A 22,446-nucleotide genomic window follows, 5' to 3' on the forward strand; every position below is an offset into this window, starting at 1 on the left:
TGTGGACCACCTGGCAGTGGGTCGGCGTCCTGTGGTCGCACAGGTGGAGGTCGTGGGTCAGGAGCAGTGCTGTGTGGACCACCTGGCAGTGGGTCGGGCGTCCTGTGGTCCCACAGGTGGAGGTCGTGGGTCAGGAGCAGTGCAGTGTGGACCACCTGGCAGTGGGTCGGCGTCCTGTGGTCGCACAGGTGGAGGTCCTGGGTCAGGAGCAGTGCTGTGTGGACCACCTGGCAGTGGGTCGGCGTCCTGTGGTCCCACAGGAGGAGGTCCTGGGTCAGGAGCAGTGCTGTGTGGACCACCTGGCAGTGGGTCGGCGTCCTGTGGTCGCACAGGTGGAGGTCCTGGGTCAGGAGCAGTGCTGTGTGGACCACCTGGCAGTGGGTCGGCGTCCTGTGGTCCCACAGGTGGAGGTCCTGGGTCAGGAGCAGTGCCGTGTGGACCACCTGGCAGTGGGTCGGCGTCCTGTGGTCGCACAGGTGGAGGTCGTGGGTCAGGAGCAGTGCCGTGTGGACCACCTGGCAGTGGGTCGGCGTCCTGTGGTCGCACAGGTGGAGGTCCTGGGTCAGGAGCGGTGCCGTGTGGACCACCTGGCAGTGGGTCGGCGTCCTGTGGTCGCACAGGTGGAGGTCCTGGGTCAGGAGCAGTGCTGTGTGGACCACCTGGCAGTGGGTCGGCGTCCTGTGGTCGCACAGGTGGAGGTCCTGGGTCAGGAGCAGTGCTGTGTGGACCAACTGGCAGTGGGTCGGCGTCCTGTGGTCGCATAGGTGGAGGTCGTGGGTCAGGAGCAGTGCAGTGTGGACCACCAAGCAGTGGGTCGGGCGTCCTGTGGTCGCACAGGTGGAGGTCCTGGGTCAGGAGCAGTGCTGTGTGGACCACCTGGCAGTGGGTCGGCGTCCTGTGGTCGCACAGGTGGAGGTCCTGGGTCAGGAGCGGTGCAGTGTGGACCACCTGGCAGTGGGTCGGCGTCCTGTGGTCCCACAGGTGGAGGTCCTGGGTCAGGAGCAGTGCTGTGTGGACCACCTGGCAGTGGATCGGCGTCCTGTGGTCGCACAGGTGGAGGTCCTGGGTCAGGAGCAGTGCTGTGTGGACCACCTGGCAGTGGGTCGGCGTCCTGTGGTCCCACAGGTGGAGGTCCTGGGTCAGGAGCAGTGCTGTGTGGACCACCTGGCAGTGGGTCGGCGTCCTGTGGTCGCACAGGTGGAGGTCCTGGGTCAGGAGCAGTGCTGTGTGGACCACCTGGCAGTGGTCGGCGTCCTGTGGTCCCACAGGTGGAGGTCGTGGGTCAGGAGCAGTGCTGTGTGGACCACCTGGCAGTGGGTCGGCGTCCTGTGGTCGCACAGGTGGAGGTCCTGGGTCAGGAGCAGTGCTGTGTGGACCACCTGGCAGTGGACTGGCGTCCTGTGGTCGCACAGGTGGAGGTCGTGGGTCAGGAGCAGTGCTGTGTGGACCACCTGGCAGTGGGTCGGCGTCCTGTGGTCGCACAGGTGGAGGTCCTGGGTCAGGAGCAGTGCTGTGTGGACCACCTGGCAGTGGGTCGGCGTCCTGTGGTCGCACAGGTGGAGGTCGTGGGTCAGGAGCAGTGCTGTGTGGACCACCTGGCAGTGGGTCGGCGTCCTGTGGTCCCACAGGAGGAGGTCCTGGGTCAGGAGCAGTGCTGTGTGGACCACCTGGCAGTGGGTCGGCGTCCTGTGGTCCCACAGGTGGAGGTCGTGGGTCAGGAGCAGTGCAGTGTGGACCACCTGGCAGTGGGTCGGGCGTCCTGTGGTCGCACAGGTGGAGGTCCTGGGTCAGGAGCAGTGCTGTGTGGACCACCTGGCAGTGGGTCGGCGTCCTGTGGTCCCACAGGTGGAGGTCCTGGGTCAGGAGCAGTGCAGTGTGGACCACCTGGCAGTGGGTCGGCGTCCTGTGGTCGCACAGGTGGAGGTCGTGGGTCAGGAGCAGTGCTGTGTGGACCACCTGGCAGTGGGTCGGGCGTCCTGTGGTCCCACAGGTGGAGGTCGTGGGTCAGGAGCAGTGCAGTGTGGACCACCTGGCAGTGGGTCGGCGTCCTGTGGTCGCACAGGTGGAGGTCCTGGGTCAGGAGCAGTGCTGTGTGGACCACCTGGCAGTGGGTCGGCGTCCTGTGGTCCCACAGGAGGAGGTCCTGGGTCAGGAGCAGTGCTGTGTGGACCACCTGGCAGTGGGTCGGCGTCCTGTGGTCGCACAGGTGGAGGTCCTGGGTCAGGAGCAGTGCTGTGTGGACCACCTGGCAGTGGGTCGGCGTCCTGTGGTCCCACAGGTGGAGGTCCTGGGTCAGGAGCAGTGCCGTGTGGACCACCTGGCAGTGGGTCGGCGTCCTGTGGTCGCACAGGTGGAGGTCGTGGGTCAGGAGCAGTGCCGTGTGGACCACCTGGCAGTGGGTCGGCGTCCTGTGGTCGCACAGGTGGAGGTCCTGGGTCAGGAGCGGTGCCGTGTGGACCACCTGGCAGTGGGTCGGCGTCCTGTGGTCGCACAGGTGGAGGTCCTGGGTCAGGAGCAGTGCTGTGTGGACCACCTGGCAGTGGGTCGGCGTCCTGTGGTCGCACAGGTGGAGGTCCTGGGTCAGGAGCAGTGCTGTGTGGACCAACTGGCAGTGGGTCGGCGTCCTGTGGTCGCATAGGTGGAGGTCGTGGGTCAGGAGCAGTGCAGTGTGGACCACCTGGCAGTGGGTCGGGCGTCCTGTGGTCGCACAGGTGGAGGTCCTGGGTCAGGAGCAGTGCTGTGTGGACCACCTGGCAGTGGGTCGGCGTCCTGTGGTCGCACAGGTGGAGGTCCTGGGTCAGGAGCGGTGCTGTGTGGACCACCTGGCAGTGGGTCGGCGTCCTGTGGTCCCACAGGTGGAGGTCCTGGGTCAGGAGCAGTGCTGTGTGGACCACCTGGCAGTGGATCGGCGTCCTGTGGTCGCACAGGTGGAGGTCCTGGGTCAGGAGCAGTGCTGTGTGGACCACCTGGCAGTGGGTCGGCGTCCTGTGGTCCCACAGGTGGAGGTCCTGGGTCAGGAGCAGTGCTGTGTGGACCACCTGGCAGTGGGTCGGCGTCCTGTGGTCGCACAGGTGGAGGTCCTGGGTCAGGAGCAGTGCTGTGTGGACCACCTGGCAGTGGTCGGCGTCCTGTGGTCCCACAGGTGGAGGTCGTGGGTCAGGAGCAGTGCTGTGTGGACCACCTGGCAGTGGGTCGGCGTCCTGTGGTCGCACAGGTGGAGGTCCTGGGTCAGGAGCAGTGCTGTGTGGACCACCTGGCAGTGGACTGGCGTCCTGTGGTCGCACAGGTGGAGGTCGTGGGTCAGGAGCAGTGCTGTGTGGACCACCTGGCAGTGGGTCGGCGTCCTGTGGTCGCACAGGTGGAGGTCCTGGGTCAGGAGCAGTGCTGTGTGGACCACCTGGCAGTGGGTCGGCGTCCTGTGGTCGCACAGGTGGAGGTCGTGGGTCAGGAGCAGTGCTGTGTGGACCACCTGGCAGTGGGTCGGCGTCCTGTGGTCCCACAGGAGGAGGTCCTGGGTCAGGAGCAGTGCTGTGTGGACCACCTGGCAGTGGGTCGGCGTCCTGTGGTCCCACAGGTGGAGGTCGTGGGTCAGGAGCAGTGCTGTGTGGACCACCTGGCAGTGGGTCGGCGTCCTGTGGTCCCACAGGAGGAGGTCCTGGGTCAGGAGCAGTGCTGTGTGGACCACCTGGCAGTGGGTCGGCGTCCTGTGGTCCCACAGGTGGAGGTCGTGGGTCAGGAGCAGTGCTGTGTGGACCACCTGGCAGTGGGTCGGCGTCCTGTGGTCCCACAGGTGGAGGTCCTGGGTCAGGAGCAGTGCTGTGTGGACCACCTGGCAGTGGGTCGGCGTCCTGTGGTCGCACAGGTGGAGGTCCTGGGTCAGGAGCAGTGCTGTGTGGACCACCTGGCAGTGGGCTGGCGTCCTGTGGTCCCACAGGTGGAGGTCCTGGGTCAGGAGCAGTGCCGTGTGGACCACCTGGCAGTGGGTCGGCGTCCTGTGGTCGCACAGGTGGAGGTCCTGGGTCAGGAGCAGTGCTGTGTGGACCACCTGGCAGTGGTCGGCGTCCTGTGGTCCCACAGGTGGAGGTCCTGGGTCAGGAGCAGTGCCGTGTGGACCACCTGGCAGTGGTCGGCGTCCTGTGGTCCCACAGGTGGAGGTCCTGGGTCAGGAGCAGTGCTGTGTGGACCACCTGGCAGTGGGCTGGCGTCCTGTGGTCCCACAGGTGGAGGTCCTGGGTCAGGAGCAGTGCCGTGTGGACCACTTGGCAGTGGGTCGGCGTCCTGTGGTCGCACAGGTGGAGGTCGTGGGTCAGGAGCAGTGCCGTGTGGACCACCTGGCAGTGGGTCGGCGTCCTGTGGTCCCACAGGTGGAGGTCCTGGGTCAGGAGCAGTGCTGTGTGGACCACCTGGCAGTGGGTCGGCGTCCTGTGGTCGCACAGGTGGAGGTCCTGGGTCAGGAGCAGTGCAGTGTGGACCACCTGGCAGTGGGTCGGCGTCCTGTGGTCCCACAGGTGGAGGTCGTGGGTCAGGAGCAGTGCCGTGTGGACCACCTGGCAGTGGGTCGGCGTCCTGTGGTCCCACAGGTGGAGGTCCTGGGTCAGGAGCAGTGCTGTGTGGACCACCTGGCAGTGGGTCGGCGTCCTGTGGTCGCACAGGTGGAGGTCCTGGGTCAGGAGCGGTGCAGTGTGGACCACCTGGCAGTGGGTCGGCGTCCTGTGGTCGCACAGGTGGAGGTCCTGGGTCAGGAGCGGTGCAGTGTGGACCACCTGGCAGTGGGTCGGCGTCCTGTGGTCGCACAGGTGGAGGTCCTGGGTCAGGAGCAGTGCTGTGTGGACCACCTGGCAGTGGGTCGGCGTCCTGTGGTCGCACAGGTGGAGGTCGTGGGTCAGGAGCAGTGCTGTGTGGACCACCTGGCAGTGGTCGGCGTCCTGTGGTCCCACAGGTGGAGGTCCTGGGTCAGGAGCAGTGCTGTGTGGACCACCTGGCAGTGGGCTGGCGTCCTGTGGTCGCACAGGTGGAGGTCGTGGGTCAGGAGCAGTGCTGTGTGGACCACCTGGCAGTGGGTCGGCGTCCTGTGGTCGCACAGGTGGAGGTCGTGGGTCAGGAGCAGTGCTGTGTGGACCACCTGGCAGTGGGTCGGCGTCCTGTGGTCCCACAGGTGGAGGTCCTGGGTCAGGAGCAGTGCCGTGTGGACCACCTGGCAGTGGGTCGGCGTCCTGTGGTCGCACAGGTGGAGGTCCTGGGTCAGGAGCAGTGCTGTGTGGACCACCTGGCAGTGGTCGGCGTCCTGTGGTCCCACAGGTGGAGGTCCTGGGTCAGGAGCAGTGCCGTGTGGACCACCTGGCAGTGGTCGGCGTCCTGTGGTCCCACAGGTGGAGGTCCTGGGTCAGGAGCAGTGCCGTGTGGACCACCTGGCAGTGGGTCGGCGTCCTGTGGTCGCACAGGTGGAGGTCCTGGGTCAGGAGCGGTGCAGTGTGGACCACCTGGCAGTGGGTCGGCGTCCTGTGGTCGCACAGGTGGAGGTCCTGGGTCAGGAGCAGTGCCGTGTGGACCACCTGGCAGTGGGCTGGCGTCCTGTGGTCCCACAGGTGGAGGTCCTGGGTCAGGAGCAGTGCCGTGTGGACCACTTGGCAGTGGGTCGGCGTCCTGTGGTCGCACAGGTGGAGGTCCTGGGTCAGGAGCAGTGCCGTGTGGACCACCTGGCAGTGGGTCGGCGTCCTGTGGTCCCACAGGTGGAGGTCCTGGGTCAGGAGCGGTGCAGTGTGGACCACCTGGCAGTGGGTCGGCGTCCTGTGGTCGCACAGGTGGAGGTCCTGGGTCAGGAGCGGTGCAGTGTGGACCACCTGGCAGTGGGTCGGCGTCCTGTGGTCGCACAGGTGGAGGTCCTGGGTCAGGAGCAGTGCTGTGTGGACCACCTGGCAGTGGGTCGGCGTCCTGTGGTCGCACAGGTGGAGGTCGTGGGTCAGGAGCAGTGCTGTGTGGACCACCTGGCAGTGGTCGGCGTCCTGTGGTCCCACAGGTGGAGGTCCTGGGTCAGGAGCAGTGCTGTGTGGACCACCTGGCAATGGGCTGGCGTCCTGTGGTCGCACAGGTGGAGGTCGTGGGTCAGGAGCAGTGCTGTGTGGACCACCTGGCAGTGGGTCGGCGTCCTGTGGTCGCACAGGTGGAGGTCGTGGGTCAGGAGCAGTGCTGTGTGGACCACCTGGCAGTGGGTCGGCGTCCTGTGGTCGCACAGGTGGAGGTCGTGGGTCAGGAGCGGTGCTGTGTGGACCACCTGGCAGTGGGTGGGGCGTCCTGTGGTCGCACAGGTGGAGGTCGTGGGTCAGGAGCAGTGCAGTGTGGACCACCTGGCAGTGGGTCCGCGTCCTGTGGTCCCACAGGTGGAGGTCGTGGGTCAGGAGCAGTGCTGTGTGGACCACCTGGCAGTGGGTCGGGCGTCCTGTGGTCGCACAGGTGGAGGTCCTGGGTCAGGAGCAGTGCTGTGTGGACCACCTGGCAGTGGGTCCGTGTCCTGTGGTCGCACAGGTGGAGGTCGTGGGTCAGGAGCAGTGCTGTGTGGACCACCTGGCAGTGGGTCGGGCGTCCTGTGGTCGCACAGGTGGAGGTCGTGGGTCAGGAGCAGTGCTGTGTGGACCACCTGGCAGTGGGTCGGCGTCCTGTGGTCCCACAGGTGGAGGTCGTGGGTCAGGAGCAGTGCTGTGTGGACCACCTGGCAGTGGGTCCGTGTCCTGTGGTCGCACAGGTGAGGTCCTGGGTCAGGAGCAGTGCTGTGTGGACCACCTGGCAGTGGGTCGGCGTCCTGTGGTCGCACAGGTGGAGGTCCTGGGTCAGGAGCAGTGCTGTGTGGACCACCTGGCAGTGGGTCGGCGTCCTGTGGTCCCACAGGTGGCGGCCGTGGCAGAATCACTGTGTGCAGGGAAGGAGCAAGCCACGCCCATTGTAGGATGGGCTGGCCCCGGCGCAGTGGGGCTGGGGCCAGGCCGGGGCTCAGTTGTGGTCTCTGCTGTTGGCAGACGGGCACTCGGCGCTGCCCTAGCCAGGTCAGCTTGGTCACTGGAAGTCCATGTTGCGGAGCCCAGGTGTAAGCTCCGTTCCTGCTGCGTGGTCAGTTTGTTCTCAAGTTCCCTGGACAGTGACGGGCCAGCAGGAGAAGGAGGCCAGCTGCTGTCATAGAGCAGGTCCTCCCCTGCTGGGGCAGCCACTGGTCACCCACATCCCGCGCCGGAGTGTGTAGATGCGAGTCTGGGCTAGGCAGACGCTAGGAGACCCCACACCAATCCAGGGCTCCCACAGGAAGGGCAGGGACGCAAGGACTTGAGCCGTCACCTGCTGCCCCCAGCGTGTGCACTGGCAGGAGCTCGGTCAGAACTGGAGCCAGCTCAAACCCAGACACTCCGTGTGCCAGCTCCCTGCTGCTGCAGACCTGCAAGGCAGCAGGCGATGGCGCAGGTTCTTGGGTTCTGCTGTGCTTAAGGGAGACCTGGACTAAGCTCTGTGCTCCTGGCTTTGTCCTGGGTCAACCCTGGCTGTTGTAGGCATTGGGGAGGGAACCAGTGGGTGAAAATCCTCCTCCTGTCTTTGTGTCTCTCTGCCTCTCATATAAATAAAATAAACAATAACGAAAAGCATGGCTGGTGCTTTGGTACAGCTGGTGAAGCCACCACTTTTGATACCACCCTCTGGTAACAGCACTGGTGCAGGTCCTAGCTGTCACGCTTCCTGTCCCGCTCCCTGGAGTGCACCTGGGGCAGCAGCGGCAGGTGGCCCGAGTCCTGCTCTGACACCCACGTGGGAGACCCAGGAGGAGCTCCTGGCCCAGCCTGGCCCAGCCCGGCCCAGCCCCAGCTGCTGCGGCCATCTGGGAAGTAAAACAGCAGGTAAAAGGTTATCTCCCCCGTATGTACGTATGTGTATATACACACACACAGACCCCACTATGCCTTTCACATAAATGTGTTTAAAAAAAAAAAAGGAAAAACTAGGAGATACATTGCCTGAGCTAACCACGTCCAACAAAACAAACCAAAAACAATTTTTTCTAAGATTTTATTTGAGAGATAGAGTTGCAGAGAGAGAGAAAGGTCTTCCATCCTCTGGTCCACTCCCCAAATGGCTACAACAGCCAGAGCTGAGCCAACCCAAAGCCAGGAGCCAGGAGCTTCTTTCAGGCCTCCCATACAGTGGCCCAAGCACGTGGGTGTCTTCTGCTTTCCCAGGCCATCAGCAGGGAGCTGGATCAGAAGTGGAGCAGCTGGGACTCGAACCAGTGCCCATATGGGATGCTGGTGTCATAGGCAAATGCTTAACTTACTGTGCCATGGTGCCGGCCCCAACAAGATCGTAAAGACACGTGCCTCCTCTGCCAACACCACCCTTACTCACATGGAACACAACATCGTCACTGCTTCTGCCGTCCAGAGCTGGCTTCCCGGTGCTGTCACAGCTTTCCCGTCACATCCCCCACGGCCTGCCCACTAGGAGGATTTCCTTCACCACCCTCCCTCAGGTGTGTCCCCAGAGGGCTGTAGTGCTAGAGCGGTCCCCTTGGAGGTGGTGCCCATGTGTCCCAGTCCCACAGAACTTTCTGTAAACCAGGCCCGAATCGCTTCCCTCTGTGAGCAGGGGCAGGTGTGAGGGAAGGAAGTGGGGCAGCGGGGACTCCACAGCGTCTGGGCCCCTGCTCCATGTGACTTTTTTTAAAAAGATTTATTTATTTATTTGAAAGGCAGAGTTACAGAGAGGCAGAGGCAGAGAGAGCGAGAGCGAGAGCGAGAGAGAGAGAGAGAGAGAGAAAGAGCTTCCATCTGCTGGTTCACTCCCCAGATGGCCGCAATGGCTGGAGTTGCACCGATCCGAAGCCAGGAGCCAGGCGCTTCTTCTGGGTCTCCCACTTGGGTGAGGGGCCCAAGGACTTGGGTCATCTTCTACTGCTTCCCCAGACCACAGCAGAGAGCTGGATGGGAAGTGGAGCAGCCAGGACCCGAACCAGCACCCGGTGGGATGCCGGCACCACAGGCAGCGGCTTCACCCACCACGCCACAGCGCTGGCCCCTGCTCCACGTGACTGTGCCTTCAGCACGTGCCCAGCGTGACCCCATAGACCCCACTTGCACTGGTGGGTGCTGCCCTGCCCTCCCGGCTTCGCGGCTCGGTGGCTCAGACTCCACATGGTTCATGACAGGCAGCTCAGGTCCCACCGTAGCTTGGTGGCCGGTGGTCAAGCGTTCGGTCTGTACTGAGGCCCAGGAGCTGACCCGAGCCACCTCAGAGAGCGGTTATCTGTGGAGGACACAGGCCTTCCTCTGGGAGAGCATCCTGGCTGCCACTGGTGCTTCCGCCCTGTAGTCTGCGGGGCACAGGCCCGGGGGGCTGGCCTGCAGGCGTGGGGAGGACGCAGGGCTGCGTCTGGGCAGGGCCGCTTGACAGGTCCCTGTGGAAGCCGGTGCTGGGGCAGCAGCAGGGACGTGGGTGTGGCCTGGCCGCAGGATGAGCCTGGGTCGGCTGGGCTGTGCTCCCACGCCTGCCCTCCCTGGCTGTGCTGCCTGAGCCCGTCCTTCGCTTGGCTCCGAGTCCCTCAGCAGGTGCATCGCTGGGCAGAGGGCGTCGGGGTGCCGTGTGCCAGCTCTGTCGTAGGGGCCGGGCAGTTCTCCAGAAGACCAAACCTGGTCGTGCTGCTCGGCCGAGAAGTGGAGCCAAGGGCTGTGTCCCTTAGGGTGGATTTGAGTAGTGGAAGCAGCTAGGCGCTGAGACGTGTGGACAGCAGAGGCCACCTGGGCCGCTTCCTCAGGCCGTGCTGCGCCCCTGCAGGGGGGCTTTGGGCTGCGCGGGGCTGTCCCAGCCAGCGGGCAGGTGCGTGGGAGCTTGTGAGGCTTCAGGACGGTGAGGGTGGGCTGGGCCGAGACTCTGGGTGGCTCCTCGGGCTGTCCACACACACAGCTTCTCCCCGGACCCAGCAGGGCTCGTGCGGGGGGACCGTCGCCAACACGGAGTCTCATGGCGTTTGGACAGCAGCCCTGCCTCTGGGACGGACGCTGGACATTTGCGTGGTCCTGTTTGGCATGTGTCCCGGTGGTGCTGGGAGAGGCTGAGCCCGCGCTGCCCTCTGCCCACTGTTGGTCTCTGGCCTGGGTCTTGGTGCCTGCAGCTTTGCTGCGTCCTGTGGGCCAGCTTCCTGTGTCTTCTTTTGGGTCAGAGGTCGACTTGAGTGGATGGGGCGAATGACTTTCCTTTTGCAAAGTGAGGTGTGGGTGATGGTGTGACTGGCGATGCAGGGCCCACCTGGGCCCCGGAAGTCTTTCCTCGTTAGCTCGTCGGTCTGGGGCCCCCAGAGGAGAATGGGAGCGGTGCCTGGTGCCCGCTCAGTTAGCAAGTAGTTCTTGGACACGAGAGAGCTCTGTGGGGGGAGGCTGGGAGGCCCACGTTCCGAGTTCAGGGGAGCTGGGACAGGGGCTGTGCTCCAAGTGAGAGGAGAAGGTTCCGGAGCCTGCGCTGAGCCTGGGCCAGCTGCGCTGTGTTGGCTGGGACGGGCTGTGGCCGGGCTGCTGCAAGGGCCCTGTGACAGCGGGTGGGATCCGGGGCACCCAGAAGGGAGGGCGGGGCAGCAGGCGTCAAGGCCGACACTGGTTCATTGGGGGCCGGGAGGGGCTGCATTTGTTGAGATGGGGCCGGCATGCGAGGAGGTCGGTGGGGAGACAGGCTGGGAGGGTGGTGCCTGGGCTGCCATGATGTCCCAGGGGGCGTGCGGAGGGCCAGCAGCTCTAGAAGGGGCTCAGCCAGAAGCCTGGGCTGGTCACCCAGGACAGTGCCCAAGGAGCCTTGGGTGCAGACACAGTGTTGGTGGTGGGGTTGCAGGTCAGCCTGGGAGGATCAGTGAGAGCAGCCAGGGAGGCAGGGACTGGGAGGGAGCTGGCTGGGAGCCAGCGTGGGTTCTGTTCCTGTAAACGGGACTTTCCTTCCTGGCATGAGCTTCTCGCCCCCTAGTGGCCGCCTGCAGAAGGTGCAGGTCCGTGCGGGAAACCCTGAGATGGGTGACCAGGCAGGGGCTAGCAGTCAGTGCTGTTCAGTCCTGAGCCCACCAGGGCCGCTGGTGTGACCCCGCCTTTCAGCAGAGAGCCCGGGGCAGGTGTGGCGCCTCCCTGCTGCTTCCCGCAGCTTCTCTGAGGCTCCGTGCAGGCTGTTGGCTCGGCGACCGTCACCGCCAGGGGACACCTGCCGCCCCGCCAGTCCACGGGGCAGCGTCTGGGGCACTCAGCCCTTCCTTCAGGTCCTAGGGAGGGGCTGGGGTCGTAGGTCTCCCCGTGAGGTTCAGGTCGGTGCACACCTAGACAGCCTGCCCGGTGGCGTCCAGTGTCTGGAGAAGTCGTGAGCCCTCTCGGTTCAGCCACGGGGGTCCTGTGGCCCGCCGCCACCCAGCAGCACAGACGCCCGCCTCCCCTCCCCTCCCCGCCGCTGCCACGTCTGGACGGCGCTCGCTCACCGCCGGCTGAGTCGCAGGGGCGTTCGCTGGGCCTGTCCTCTCACCGTCAGCCCCTCTCGCTCCAGGAACTGCGGCTGGAGTTTGAAGCCGAGATGCAGAAGCGGGAGCACGCATTCCGTCAGCAGGCCGATGACATGGGCCACGTGGTCTTGTCCCATGAGCTCAAGGTACCTGGGGGCCCTGGGTTTTGACGGCTTTTCTGTGGGAGCAGTGGGAGCCCCATCTTCAGGCTGGCGGCTTTGGAAGTGTCGATCGGCTTAGGTGAGGCCCACGGCCCAGGCACTGGCTGCACGGGGCTGGGGCTGGGGCTGGGTGAGCGCCCTCCTGACCCGGTGCTGGCCCGTGCTCAGCCTGTGTCCTCCCTGGGAACCTGGCAGCTGGCCTTTGGGGCTGCTGCTGGTTTTCCACTTCATGGCAGAGGAGCCAAGGCCTGGGGGCTCGGGCTGCCGGGGCCAGCAGGGTGGCATGTGGCAGAGCTGGCACTGTAGTCCTTCTTCCTGCTCTGTGCTGGCCACCTCCACGCGCCTCTGAGCACCACCCCAGACTGCAGGGCCACGGGGAGTCAACTGGGAGCTCAGGTTGGGCAGGACGACCCCTGCAGCCCGGGGAGAGAAGTGGGTGCTGCTGCCTGGTCTGGCCCTACTGGCCCTGCCTGGTCACTGCACAGGTCCCTCCCCAGGGCCTCCTGGTCCTGTGCACAGTCCGAGGATAGCCCTTGGCCCAGCAGGAGGCCTCCAAAGCCCTGTGGGCCGTGGCCCCCAGTCTGAGGGCCTGGGTCCCAGCCGGGTGACCCCAGTCTCATTTCCAGGCACAGACACCTGTCCCCCAGCAGCGCTGAGCCCAGGCCCTGCATGAGTGCGGCCGTGGCCCGGTCCCCTTCCTGCTTCTGCAGGCTGTGCTGACCCTGTCAGCCGGAGCCCCGGTCTCTTCTGGGCCTTGGGGCTGGGGCTGCCCCCACAGGCACCCTCACAGGCCACCTTGGCAGCTTGTGGGCACCGAGGGCGGGGAGATGAGGATGTGGACGCCCTCCCTGTGTGCCATCATGGCTCAGGCACTGCTGGCGAAGGAGGGGACACCCGGTCCCTGCCCCAGTCACCTCTGTCTGCTGCAGCCCAGTTGGCCGCCCAGTGCTGGGCCTTCTCCCAGACGCACCTCGACCGGTTTGGGTGCAGGCCACTATCACCACCTACACCCTCACTCTGAGCGCTCAGTGGGCGGCTCAGCAGTGCCCACGCTTGCCGTGCTCTGCTCCGTGTTTGATCTCAGAACTGAAATGTGCGCGTGCTGTGGGCTACGGGAAGCCGAGTGTCTCTGGGATCCCTCCCCCGTCTCTGGGGGCTTGTGCCCCCACGGGAGTGCGTGAGGGGATTCTCACTGCTGCTGGCTCAAATTTAGTTCTTCTCCTGTCTCGCAATCCTGATACAATGGGATAAACCTCGAAACCCTAATTATTTTTAAAGATTTATTTAAAATCTTAAAGATTTATTTAAATCATAGTTACAGAAAAAGAGGGAGAGACAGAGAGAGATCTTCCATCTGCAGATTCACTCCCTAGATGGCTGCAACGGCCAGAGGCGGGCCAGGCGGAAGCCAGGAGCTTCTTCCAGGTCTCCCACGTGGGTGCAGAGGCCCAGGCCCAGGCCATCTTCTGCTTTCCCAGGCCATTACCAGGGAGCTGGATCAGAAGTGGGACTTGAACCAGTGCCCTCATGGGGCCCGGCCGGGACTTGAACCAGTGCCCCCACGGGGCCGGCCGGGACTTGAACCAGTGCCCTCATGGGCCCGGCCGGGACTTGAACCAGTGCCCTCATGGGCCCGGCCGGGACTTGAACCAGTGCCCTCATGGGCCCGGCCGGGACTTGAACCAGTGCCCTCATGGGCCCGGCCGGGACTTGAACCGGTGCCCTGTGGGCCAGCGCTGCAGGCAGTGTCTATCCACTGTGCCCGGAGCCTCAGTTCATTTCGTTAATTCCCATTTTGAATTCCTTTGACCCTCAAAGGTCAAGCTGCTGAGCAAAGAGCTTGAGGCCAGGACAGAGGCCGGAGCGCGGGCCGCAGAGCGCTTGCAGAGGGCAGAGTCGGCCAGCGCGGCCTTGGAGAGGGAGCTGCAGGCCCGCACCTGGGAGCTCCGAGACCTGGAGGCCGTGAAGGACGCCCGGTGCGTGAGTCGGGGGGCCCCGCCCCGCCTGCCTCGGCCGGGCGCCCGGCTCCTGATCCGTCTTGTTTCCTGTTAGGATAAAGGACTTGGAGGACGAGCTCCACGCTGTGCAGCTCACCAGGAGGAAAGAAGAGGAAGTGTTTGAGAGGAAGTGAGTCCCTGCCCCGGGCGGGGAGCAGACCTGGCCCTGGTCCCGGAGGGGCCCTGGTCCCGGAGGGCGGCCCAGCCCAGGCCCAGCTGCCTGGATGCTTGGCCTGGCTCTTCTCAGCGAGGTTCAGTGATGCACATTAAACTTGAACTTTTAGGGCGTTTGCGAACCAGTTTGTCAGGTTTTAAAATTATTATTCATTTTATTTGAAAGGCAGAGTGGGGGAGACATCTGGTTTACCCCCAGATGCCGGCAACAGCTGGGGCTGAGCCAAGCCGAAGCCAGGAGCAGGAGCTCAGTCCAGGCTTCTCGTGTGGGTGGTGGGGACCCGAGCACTCGGGCTGTCACCTGCTGCTCCAGGGTGCCGTCAGCAGGAGCCAGCCCTGGGACCCAGGCCCTCCAGGAGGGGACGCGGCGTCCAAGTGCCTCCTCAGCTCCTGTGCCCCTGCCTGCCCGGGGTCTCGGTCTTAGATGACGGCAGCACGTTTCACCGTGGTGACACGGTTCTGCCAGCTGTTTTGTGTACTCTACTGCAGCCGGGCAGTTTTGTGCTCAAGTTGTGAGCGGCTGAGCTGTGACAGAGCCCTGAGGGCAGCGGCAGCAGGGCAGCGGCACACTCAGGGAGTGACCCTCGGGCCGAGTCCATGCCACACCCGAGACACAGGAAGGGACAGGCCTGGGCGTCTCAGCGCCCCCGCGGGAGTGCCTTCTGCTTCTGCTCTGAGGAGACGTCACTGAGTGATGCTCACGAGGACCCCGGCCTGGAAGCAGAGGGCGGCTGGTGGCCCTGCGGGGACGGCCACGCGGCACACGCGGCACACGCGGCACACGCTCAGAGAGGAGCTGCCTGTCCGCCGGGCCCTCCGAGGAAGGACCTGGCCCCGACCACAGGGACGGGTTTGCGGCTGCTTTCCCCTGCTGGGGGGGGGCGGGGGGACGTTGGTGTCAGTCATCTGGCAGGCAGAGGGCGGTGAGGCCAGGGGCCCTGCAGGCCTCCACGTCCACCCTGAGGATTTCTTCAGATGCTAAACTCAAGTTGTTGAGCACGGGAGTGACTCCCACACGTCCCGGTGTGAGCCAGCAGGCGCCGCCGGCTTCCCCCGTCAGCTCCTCTCGCTTTGAGCTCCCCGTTCCACTCCACTCCTCACAGAAATTTTTCTGAATGAATGTTTTTTATGCTGGAAAAGTTTTTTTTTCTTTTTGATTTCCAAGGAATTCATTTAATTAGACTTTCAGAGGGCTCCAAAAATCTGCATTTTTCACAAGGACCCCAGGTGATTCTAGGTTTTGATTGCAGGTATGAGAAAGAATTTTACCCTTCATTTGTGTGTCAGATTACATAAACAATAAAATTAAGTTACAAGTCATGTAATGGAACAGCATCTTCGTATTAAAAGATGCCTAAATGCAATATGGTTTTAGAAGTGAGATCCTATGTAGTTCAGAAAGGTGCTAAGCCAAAGGCTGTGCGACAGTGAGAGGCCGGGGCAGCAGACGCACACACAGGTGGAGCCATCCCGCTGGACCCACTCGGCGGCCAGCCTCAGAAGCTGTAGCGACGTTCTGTGCATCCGCTTGGATCCCTGGTTTCATTTCATTTTTGGTGTGACAGTCTCCACACATGTGTGTCGTTGGCTGCTGCGTTGGGGTCCGTGTTCAGTCCCTGTGTAGCACAGAGCCACTCCTCGGTGACCGCTGGAAAGGTTTTGAAGTCACTCATGGAAACTGGGAAGAATGGCGTTTGGTGCAGTCGTAAGGCTCCAAGTAGTCACAGTGAGGACGTGACGGGCTGGCACCACCCGTGGCGCCAGCGTCCCGGGTGGCCCATCTCCTTCCTGATGTGCCTGGGAGAGCAGTGGGAGATGGCCCAGGTGCTTGGGCCCTGCACTCAGGTGGAAAACCCGGACGAAGTTCCAGGCTCCCGGCTTCAGCCTGGCCCTGACCCAGCTGTTGGGGCCATCTGGGGCGTGAGCCAGTGGGTGGAGGACCCCTGTCTCTCTGTCTCCCCTCTCTAACTCTGCCTTTCAGGGAAGTACGTCTTTTCTAAGACATATATCGTAATGGTTGTTAGTGTACACCTTACAAGGCTACACGACAAAACTCAGTCATGATTAAGTAAGGGACGAGACGCCTTGGCAGCTCCTGTCGGGGAGGGGCTTCCGCACCTGGGCAGGCCTGATTCGTGGGGAGCTGGGAGCTGCCGTGACCTGCTCTGTCAGGGCTCTGCGCTGGCGGCAGACTCTGCCTCTCTCGGCTCCGGGAGGGCTGGGCCGGGGTCTCACCGGGAGCCGGCACCTGGTGAAGCCCAGCGGGCTCGCCTGTCTCAGCACACGCTCCCAGCGCCTGCTTCACGAGGGCTGGGCAGTCACCGCCAGCCCCGCGGCGAGAGCCACGCACGCCTCTCGGCTCACTCCTGTGTGGGCAGAGCCTGCCTTCCACGTGGGTCGCTGAGGGCAACCCAGAGAGAGGCGGCTAACAGTGCCGGCTGCAGGGGCCTGGATGGGCGCCGAGATCCAGGGCAGCAGTGTCCGCTGCTCTGCTCTGCGGCTGCTCGGGGGTCTTGGGGGTCTTGGCGGCGGCGGGGGTGGTGGTGGTGGTGGTGCTAGGATTCTACGCGGTGCCCTGCGTTCACTGTCTTCTCGGGGGCTGAGAGCACTGGCAGATGTGCCAAGCGCCTGGAAGTGGCTGTGTGCCGCCAGTGCGTGTGTGTGTGCGTGTGTGCGCACGTGTGTGTGCGCGCGCACGTGTGTGCGTGTGTGAGCGTGCATATGCGTGCGTGTGTGTGCGTGTGCGTGTGTGCGTGTGTGCACACGTGTGTGCGCGTGCGTGTGCGTGTATGCGCGTGTGTGCGTGCGCGTGCATGCGCGTGTGTGCGCTCCCCAGGGAGGAGCAGCAGGACCTGCCCTGAGAAGCAGCCATCTGGTTGGGGACAAACACAGCAGCGATGTGGTGTTAGCTGCGATGGGTGGGTGGGTTCTTTGTGCAAGAGTTCAGATGTGAGACAGAGACTAGTGGTAAGCAAGTCAGCGAGGTGTGTTGGGGTAGGGCCTCCGTCAGAATGGGTGGGATGGAGTCCGAGAGGCAGACACCAGTCACTCAGACTGGGGAGAGCGAGGTTGCTCCGTCAGATGGAGAGAATGCACCTGGCAGGCCAGGCGGGGGCTCAGCAGCGAGCTGAGTGCTGGGCGTGCGGTCCGTATTCCCACGAGGGCTTAGAAGGGAAAGGGGTCCGGTTCTTCCTGCCCTTTCTCCCTCCCCTCCTCCTCCAGGACAAAGGCTTTGCTGAGTGTGAATTAGGAAAAATGCCTCCCAAGGTCCCAGCACTCAGTGCAAACAGACTGGGGCGCCCACCTGGCCGGGCAGAGGGGCCTCCCCTAGGGCGCCTGCCTTGGACGAGGGGTGTCATGGTTTTGTTGCTCCGTGTTTCCAGGCCAGGTAGCCCTGTGGGGCTGGGGAGGATTCTCCTGGGAGCTTTCTTGGGGGAGGGCTGAGCGCAGTCTGGGCAGGACTCTGATGTGTGACTCCGGCTCCCCAGGGAGCTTCCACAGCTGCTGTTCCTGGGCCCCTCGCACCTCCTGCCTGGCCGTGGGAGAAGCCCGGGAGCACTGCTGAGGGGCCCTGCTCCGTTTCAGGCACGAGGAGCTCGACCGGCTGGCCAGGGAGAGGGACGCGGTGCTGGGAGCAGTGAAGGGCGCCCACGGGGAGCAGCTGCGTGGCCTGGAGGCCAGGATCCGGGAGCTGCAGGCCCACTGCGAGAACCTGGAGGTGCAGCTACGCCGGGCGGAGTGGGCGCAGGCCGACGCTGCGCGGGAGCGGGACGCCACGATCGACAAGTGAGCAGGGCCACGGCGCCCCGTCTCCCGGAGGGGGTCACTTTGTGCCTCTGGCCATTGTTCTTAACCATTTCCTTTCTGAAGTTGTGTGTGCGTGTGTGGTAGGACACACAGCATGAGACTGCCCGGCTTAGCCGTGTGTTTGTGTGTGTATGCGTGTGCATGTGTGTCTGTGGAGCACACACAGCATGAGACTGCCCGGCTTAGCTGTGTGTATGTGCATGTGCGTGTGTCTGTGGTAGGACACACAGCGTGACACCGCCCGGCTTAGCCGTGTGTGTGTGTGTGTGTGCGTGTGCGTGTGTCTGTGGTAGGACACACAGCATGAGACTGCCCGGCTTAGCTGTGTGTGTGTGTGTGCGTGTGCGTGTGTCTGTGGTAGCACACACAGCATGAGACTGCCCGGCTTAACCGTGTGTGTGTGTGTATGCGTGTGCGTGCGTGTCTGTGGTAGGACACACAGCATGAGACTGCCCGGCTTAGCCGTGTGTGTGTGTGTATGCGTGTGCGTGTGTGTCTGTGGAGCACACACAGCATGAGACTGCCCGGCTTAGCTGTGTGTATGTGCATGTGCGTGTGTCTGTGGTAGGACACACAGCGTGACACCGCCCGGCTTAGCCGTGTGTGTGTGTGTGCGTGTGCGTGTGCGTGTGTCTGTGGTAGGACACGCAGCATCACACCGCCCGGCTTAGCTGCCGTATCGCACAGCTCGGTGGCGTCGGGGACCGGCCCCTTGCTGTGCAGCCGTCCCTGCCATCTGCCTCCCAAGAGGAAGCCTGGCCCCACCCCAGAACTCCCAGGCCGCCCCGGCCGCTCTGTCTCGGTGAAGTCGCCGCTGTCCACTCCTCTAGTGCGTGGGAGCCAGGGGCGGCCTCCTGTCCCGCTGGCGTGGCTCACTCCGTGGATCTGCAGGCTTCGTGGGCGCTGCAGTGGGTGTCAGGGTTTCCTTCCGTAAGCACGCGTGTAGCCTGCACATAACGTACCCTTTGCCGTCTTCACCTCTGTGAGGCGTGCCTCTCCCAGCGCTGAGGGAGGGTCCATTGTGTGGACAGACCCTGTGTGGGCGTGGGCTGCTGCCGCCTTGTGGCTGCTGTGAGCAGTGCAGCTGGGAGGGGGACCCTGCTCCAGCTCCGGGCGTCTGGGCCACACAGCGCCGCTCCGGGTCGGCCCCCCAGCAGCACCCAGGGCTCCCAGCTTCTCCGGGACAAGCATCCTGTGTTTAAGCTGGGCGTGGTGCACGGACGGCCGCCATGTGAAGCCCACGCGCCCACTCCCGGGGGCCCGGCCTGAGCCGTGCCGCGAGAAATCTCTGGGGAGTTGTGTTGCGCTGAGAGGGGTGCTTTCCTCGGCGGGATCAGGTAGGCCCAAGCCGCGGTGGCTGGCAGGCCTCAGCCCCGCGATCAGCCCCGGGGCCGGGGGCTCTGCCCGCCGCTCGGCCGCCAGGCCCAGCCTCCCCTGCAAGGCACCAGCTGATGCTGCGAGTGCCTTCTGGTCTCTGCCGCTCAGCGAGGAGCGGGTGGGTGACAGGAAGAGCTGGGTCCCGGGCTTGTGTCTCGGCTCCCTCACTCTGGGAGCTCCCGAGCGGCAGTGAGCTGCGGCAGCCCCGGATTGCGGCAGCCTGCAGACGCTGCGGCTCGGAGCGTGGAGCCGCAGAGACAACAGAGGAGCGTTGTGGTGACGGCTCCCCTTCCGGAGGCTGTCGGTGTCCTCACACCACTGCTCTGAGCCCCAGGCTGCAGCTGGGCGACAGGTGGAGCTGCCGCACTGCGGCTCGCGCTCCGTGCCCAGGCTGGGAATGGGGGCTGGGAGGAGGAGGCGCTGCCGAGGGCGCCGTGCTCGGAGTGCCAGGCCGTCGGTGAGCCGGGCACAGCCAGGGGGAGCCAGCATGCAGGTCCGTGTCCAGCCGAGTGGTGGGAATGCCTCTGGCCGTCTCCTAAGCAGCTTGTCCGAAGATGCGGACACACACCGTGGCTTTTCTTCATCCTGAACACGCCTGCCTTGGAAAGCCCACAGCTCCTCCCGGCCTCTGGTGGGCGCTCGTCAGCCAGGACAGCTTGCCCAGGCTCTCAGTGTGTCAGAGCCGTCCTGCTGCGGAGTGGCGGCCAGCGCGGCCCTGCGCGGTCACTGCCGGCCAGTGGGTAGCATCCCAGTGTCTTCACTGACATCGTTCCTGGAGAATCTGTCGGATTTTTGGTGATTGTGCAGGAAGCATGTTACTGTTCAGGTTATCTCATGGGTTCTGCAAGACCTCATTTTATCCTCAAAAAACACGTGAAGAACACGTGTGACTGTTGTGCCGTGTGCAAAGCTGTGCCAGGTGTGGTGGGAGGCGCTGAGCTGGGCCTGGCGCAGCACTGGAGGGGCCCTCTTCTCGGGCAGACCCACTTCCTTCGTCCGAGCGGGGGGTCAGTGCTGCCGTGGCTAGGGAGAAGGTGGGCGCCACACCCCCGTTCACAGCGCCTCCCTTCTGTGTTCAGGCTTCGCGAGGACTCCTCGGCTCTCAAGTCTGCCTGGGACGCCCAGGTTGCCCAGCTGTCCAAGGAGATGGTCTCCAAAGACCTGCAGGTCCAGGCGCTGCGGGAGGAGGACCTGAAACTGAAGGCTCAGCTGGCGAGGGCCCAGCAGGACACTGAGAGGTGAGTGTCCCCAGGGCGGGCTTCTCTGCCCTGCACCAGTGCCCCCTGGGCGCTGAGCAGCTCACGTCCCTGGCCCCAGAGGACAGCAGGAACCAAGGGGCAGCACAAGGGGGCGTCTGGCTGTGAGGAGGCGGTGGAGGGAGTTAGCAGACGTGCTCAAGCTGCAATCTGGGGTTTGTTTTGTTTAATAAGCATTTATTTATTTATTTGGAAGAGAGAGACAGGAGAGAGAGGGAAAGACAGACCTCCCATCTGCTGGTTCACTTCCCAAATGGCTATCAACAGGCAGATCTGGGCCAGGCCGAAGCCAGGAGCCAGGCGCTTCTTCCGGGTCTCCCACACAGGTGCAGGAGCCCAAGCACTTGGACCATCTTCCGCTGCCTTCCCAGGCCATTAGCAGGGAACTGGATTGGAAGAGGAGCAGCCAGGACTTGAACCGACACCCATACGGGATGCTGGCATCCCAGGCAGTGGCTTTACCCGCTGCGGCACAGTGCTGGCCCTGTTTTTACTAATTTTCTCAATTACTTTCATGTTTTCAGCTTGTGGATACCTAATACTTCCTTTTATCCACTTCCTGTGGCTTCAGTTAGTTGTTTGGTGGGAGCCCAGGTGGCGACCGTGGGCCACTGCGGTCTCCCGCTGTCAGCAGTCGGTACCGTGGGTTCCGAGCGGCACAGACTCTGATCTCATTCAGTTCAGGGTTTTCTGACTTGCTTCGTGATTCCATCTCTGATTGATGGGTTGTTTAGACCTGTGTTACTTAATTTCCCATTGTTTTGAGATTTCTGATTTAACTCTGTAGGCAGAGTGTGTTTCTTATCCGTTCCCGTGCCTTCCATTGTGTTTGGCCTCAAAGCTCCAGTGGGCTTGAGAGCGCGACCTCCGCTGACCCTGGGCTCAGGGCCGGTGCTGAGGTGCAGGGGGTTAAAGCCACCGCCTGCAGTGCCAGCATCCCACATGGGCGCCAGTTCAAGTCCCGGCTGCTCCACTTCCGATCCAGCTCCCTGCTAATGTGCATGGGAAAGCAGTGGAAGATGGTCCAAGTGCTTGGGCCCCTGCACCCACATGGGAGACCTGGAAGAAGCTCCTGGCTCCTGGCTTCGGATCAGCTCAGCTCCAGCTGTTGCAGCCATCTGGGGAGTGAACCAGCGGATGGAAGACCTCTCTGTCTGTCTCTACTTTCTCTGTAACTCTTTCAAGTAAATAAAATAAATCTTTTTTTTTTTAAAAGGTCACTCAGGCTGCGGGTGGATGGTGACGGCCTTGTCTTCTGTGTCCTGGCTGGTCTCTCGGTTACTGAGAAACCAGGGTTGAGCTCCAGCTGCCGCCATGGGCTTCCCTCCCTCTCGGTCCTCAGATCTGACTGGCGTGCGGCTGCGCCTTGACCACGTGCAGACGCTCGCAGGGCCGGGAGGGCTCCTGACCTGACCCCCGCTGGCGGCACGCAGGGCCCCTTGCCAGACTGATGCCTGTGGGGCATGGCGGGGCCTCCCCGAGGCAGGCGCGGCTGTGTCTGGGGCCTGTGCTCGCTGCTCGCTGCCCTCGCCAGCGGGGCAGCCCTGCGGCTCCTCGGGATTCACACGATGACGTCCTCCCTCTCTTCCACTCGTCGGCTCTTCTGTTTCTTGAGCGCCGTCCCCTCCTCCACACAAGGCGCTCCTCCGTGCCGGGGCTCCTCCGTGCCGTGGCACAGGGGCCCCGAGTGCCGGCCCGGGAGCGTGTCACACACAAGCGTGGCTGCACTGCCCCCGACCTCTGCCCTTCGCGTGGGGGGACCGGAAGCGCTCCTGGTGAGTGGTTTGAACGTGTTTGCAGGTACAAGCAGCAGCTGTCCCTGGCAGTGGCGAGGGAGCAGAGCCTGGAGCGTGACCAGGTACAGCTGGGCCTGGACTGGCAGCGCCGCTGTGAGGCCATCGAGCGGGACCAGATCCAGAGGTCAGAGGCTTTGATCGAGGGCCTGACCACGGCAAAAGCTCAGGTGTGTGTGGGCACCGCCCGTGGCGGGGTCTGCTCGGCTCTCCCCCAGGAGGGGCAGCCATCCCGAGGCAGGACAGTTGGGACCTCCCCAGAATGTTCTCTAAACGTGGAAGCACTGAACTCCTGAGAAGTTGGGTTTGCAGCAGGAACGCTTGGCCTGTAGCGTCGGCTCCTGCAACTGGCCAGCAGCACCACGTGGTGGTCCTGGGAGGCAGCCG

The 22,446-nt window shown here is 63.8% G+C and overlaps 1 protein-coding gene across 10 annotated transcripts in view; it reads left to right on the forward strand.

Annotated features, from left to right (window-relative positions):
- The window catches only part of CCDC57 (coiled-coil domain containing 57), an 84,338-nt gene that overhangs the window by 16,955 nt on the left and 44,937 nt on the right, over positions 1 to 22,446 (forward strand). For all 10 annotated transcript variants that reach the window (XR_009864303.1, XR_009864304.1, XM_062175671.1 and 7 more), the window contains exons 4-9: positions 11,539 to 11,640; positions 13,474 to 13,631; positions 13,708 to 13,782; positions 17,412 to 17,612; positions 20,090 to 20,248; positions 22,067 to 22,229. Coding sequence is in view for 8 of the 10 variants with exons in the window: in XM_062175671.1 (XP_062031655.1) it covers positions 11,539 to 11,640; positions 13,474 to 13,631; positions 13,708 to 13,782; positions 17,412 to 17,612; positions 20,090 to 20,248; positions 22,067 to 22,229 (858 nt within the window). In the remaining 2 variants the exon portion in view is untranslated. The remainder of the gene's footprint in view (positions 1 to 11,538; positions 11,641 to 13,473; positions 13,632 to 13,707; positions 13,783 to 17,411; positions 17,613 to 20,089; positions 20,249 to 22,066; positions 22,230 to 22,446) is intronic.

The sequence above is a fragment of the Lepus europaeus genome, chromosome 18 (genome assembly GCF_033115175.1).
Source record: "Lepus europaeus isolate LE1 chromosome 18, mLepTim1.pri, whole genome shotgun sequence".
Taxonomy (NCBI): Eukaryota; Metazoa; Chordata; class Mammalia; order Lagomorpha; family Leporidae; genus Lepus; species Lepus europaeus.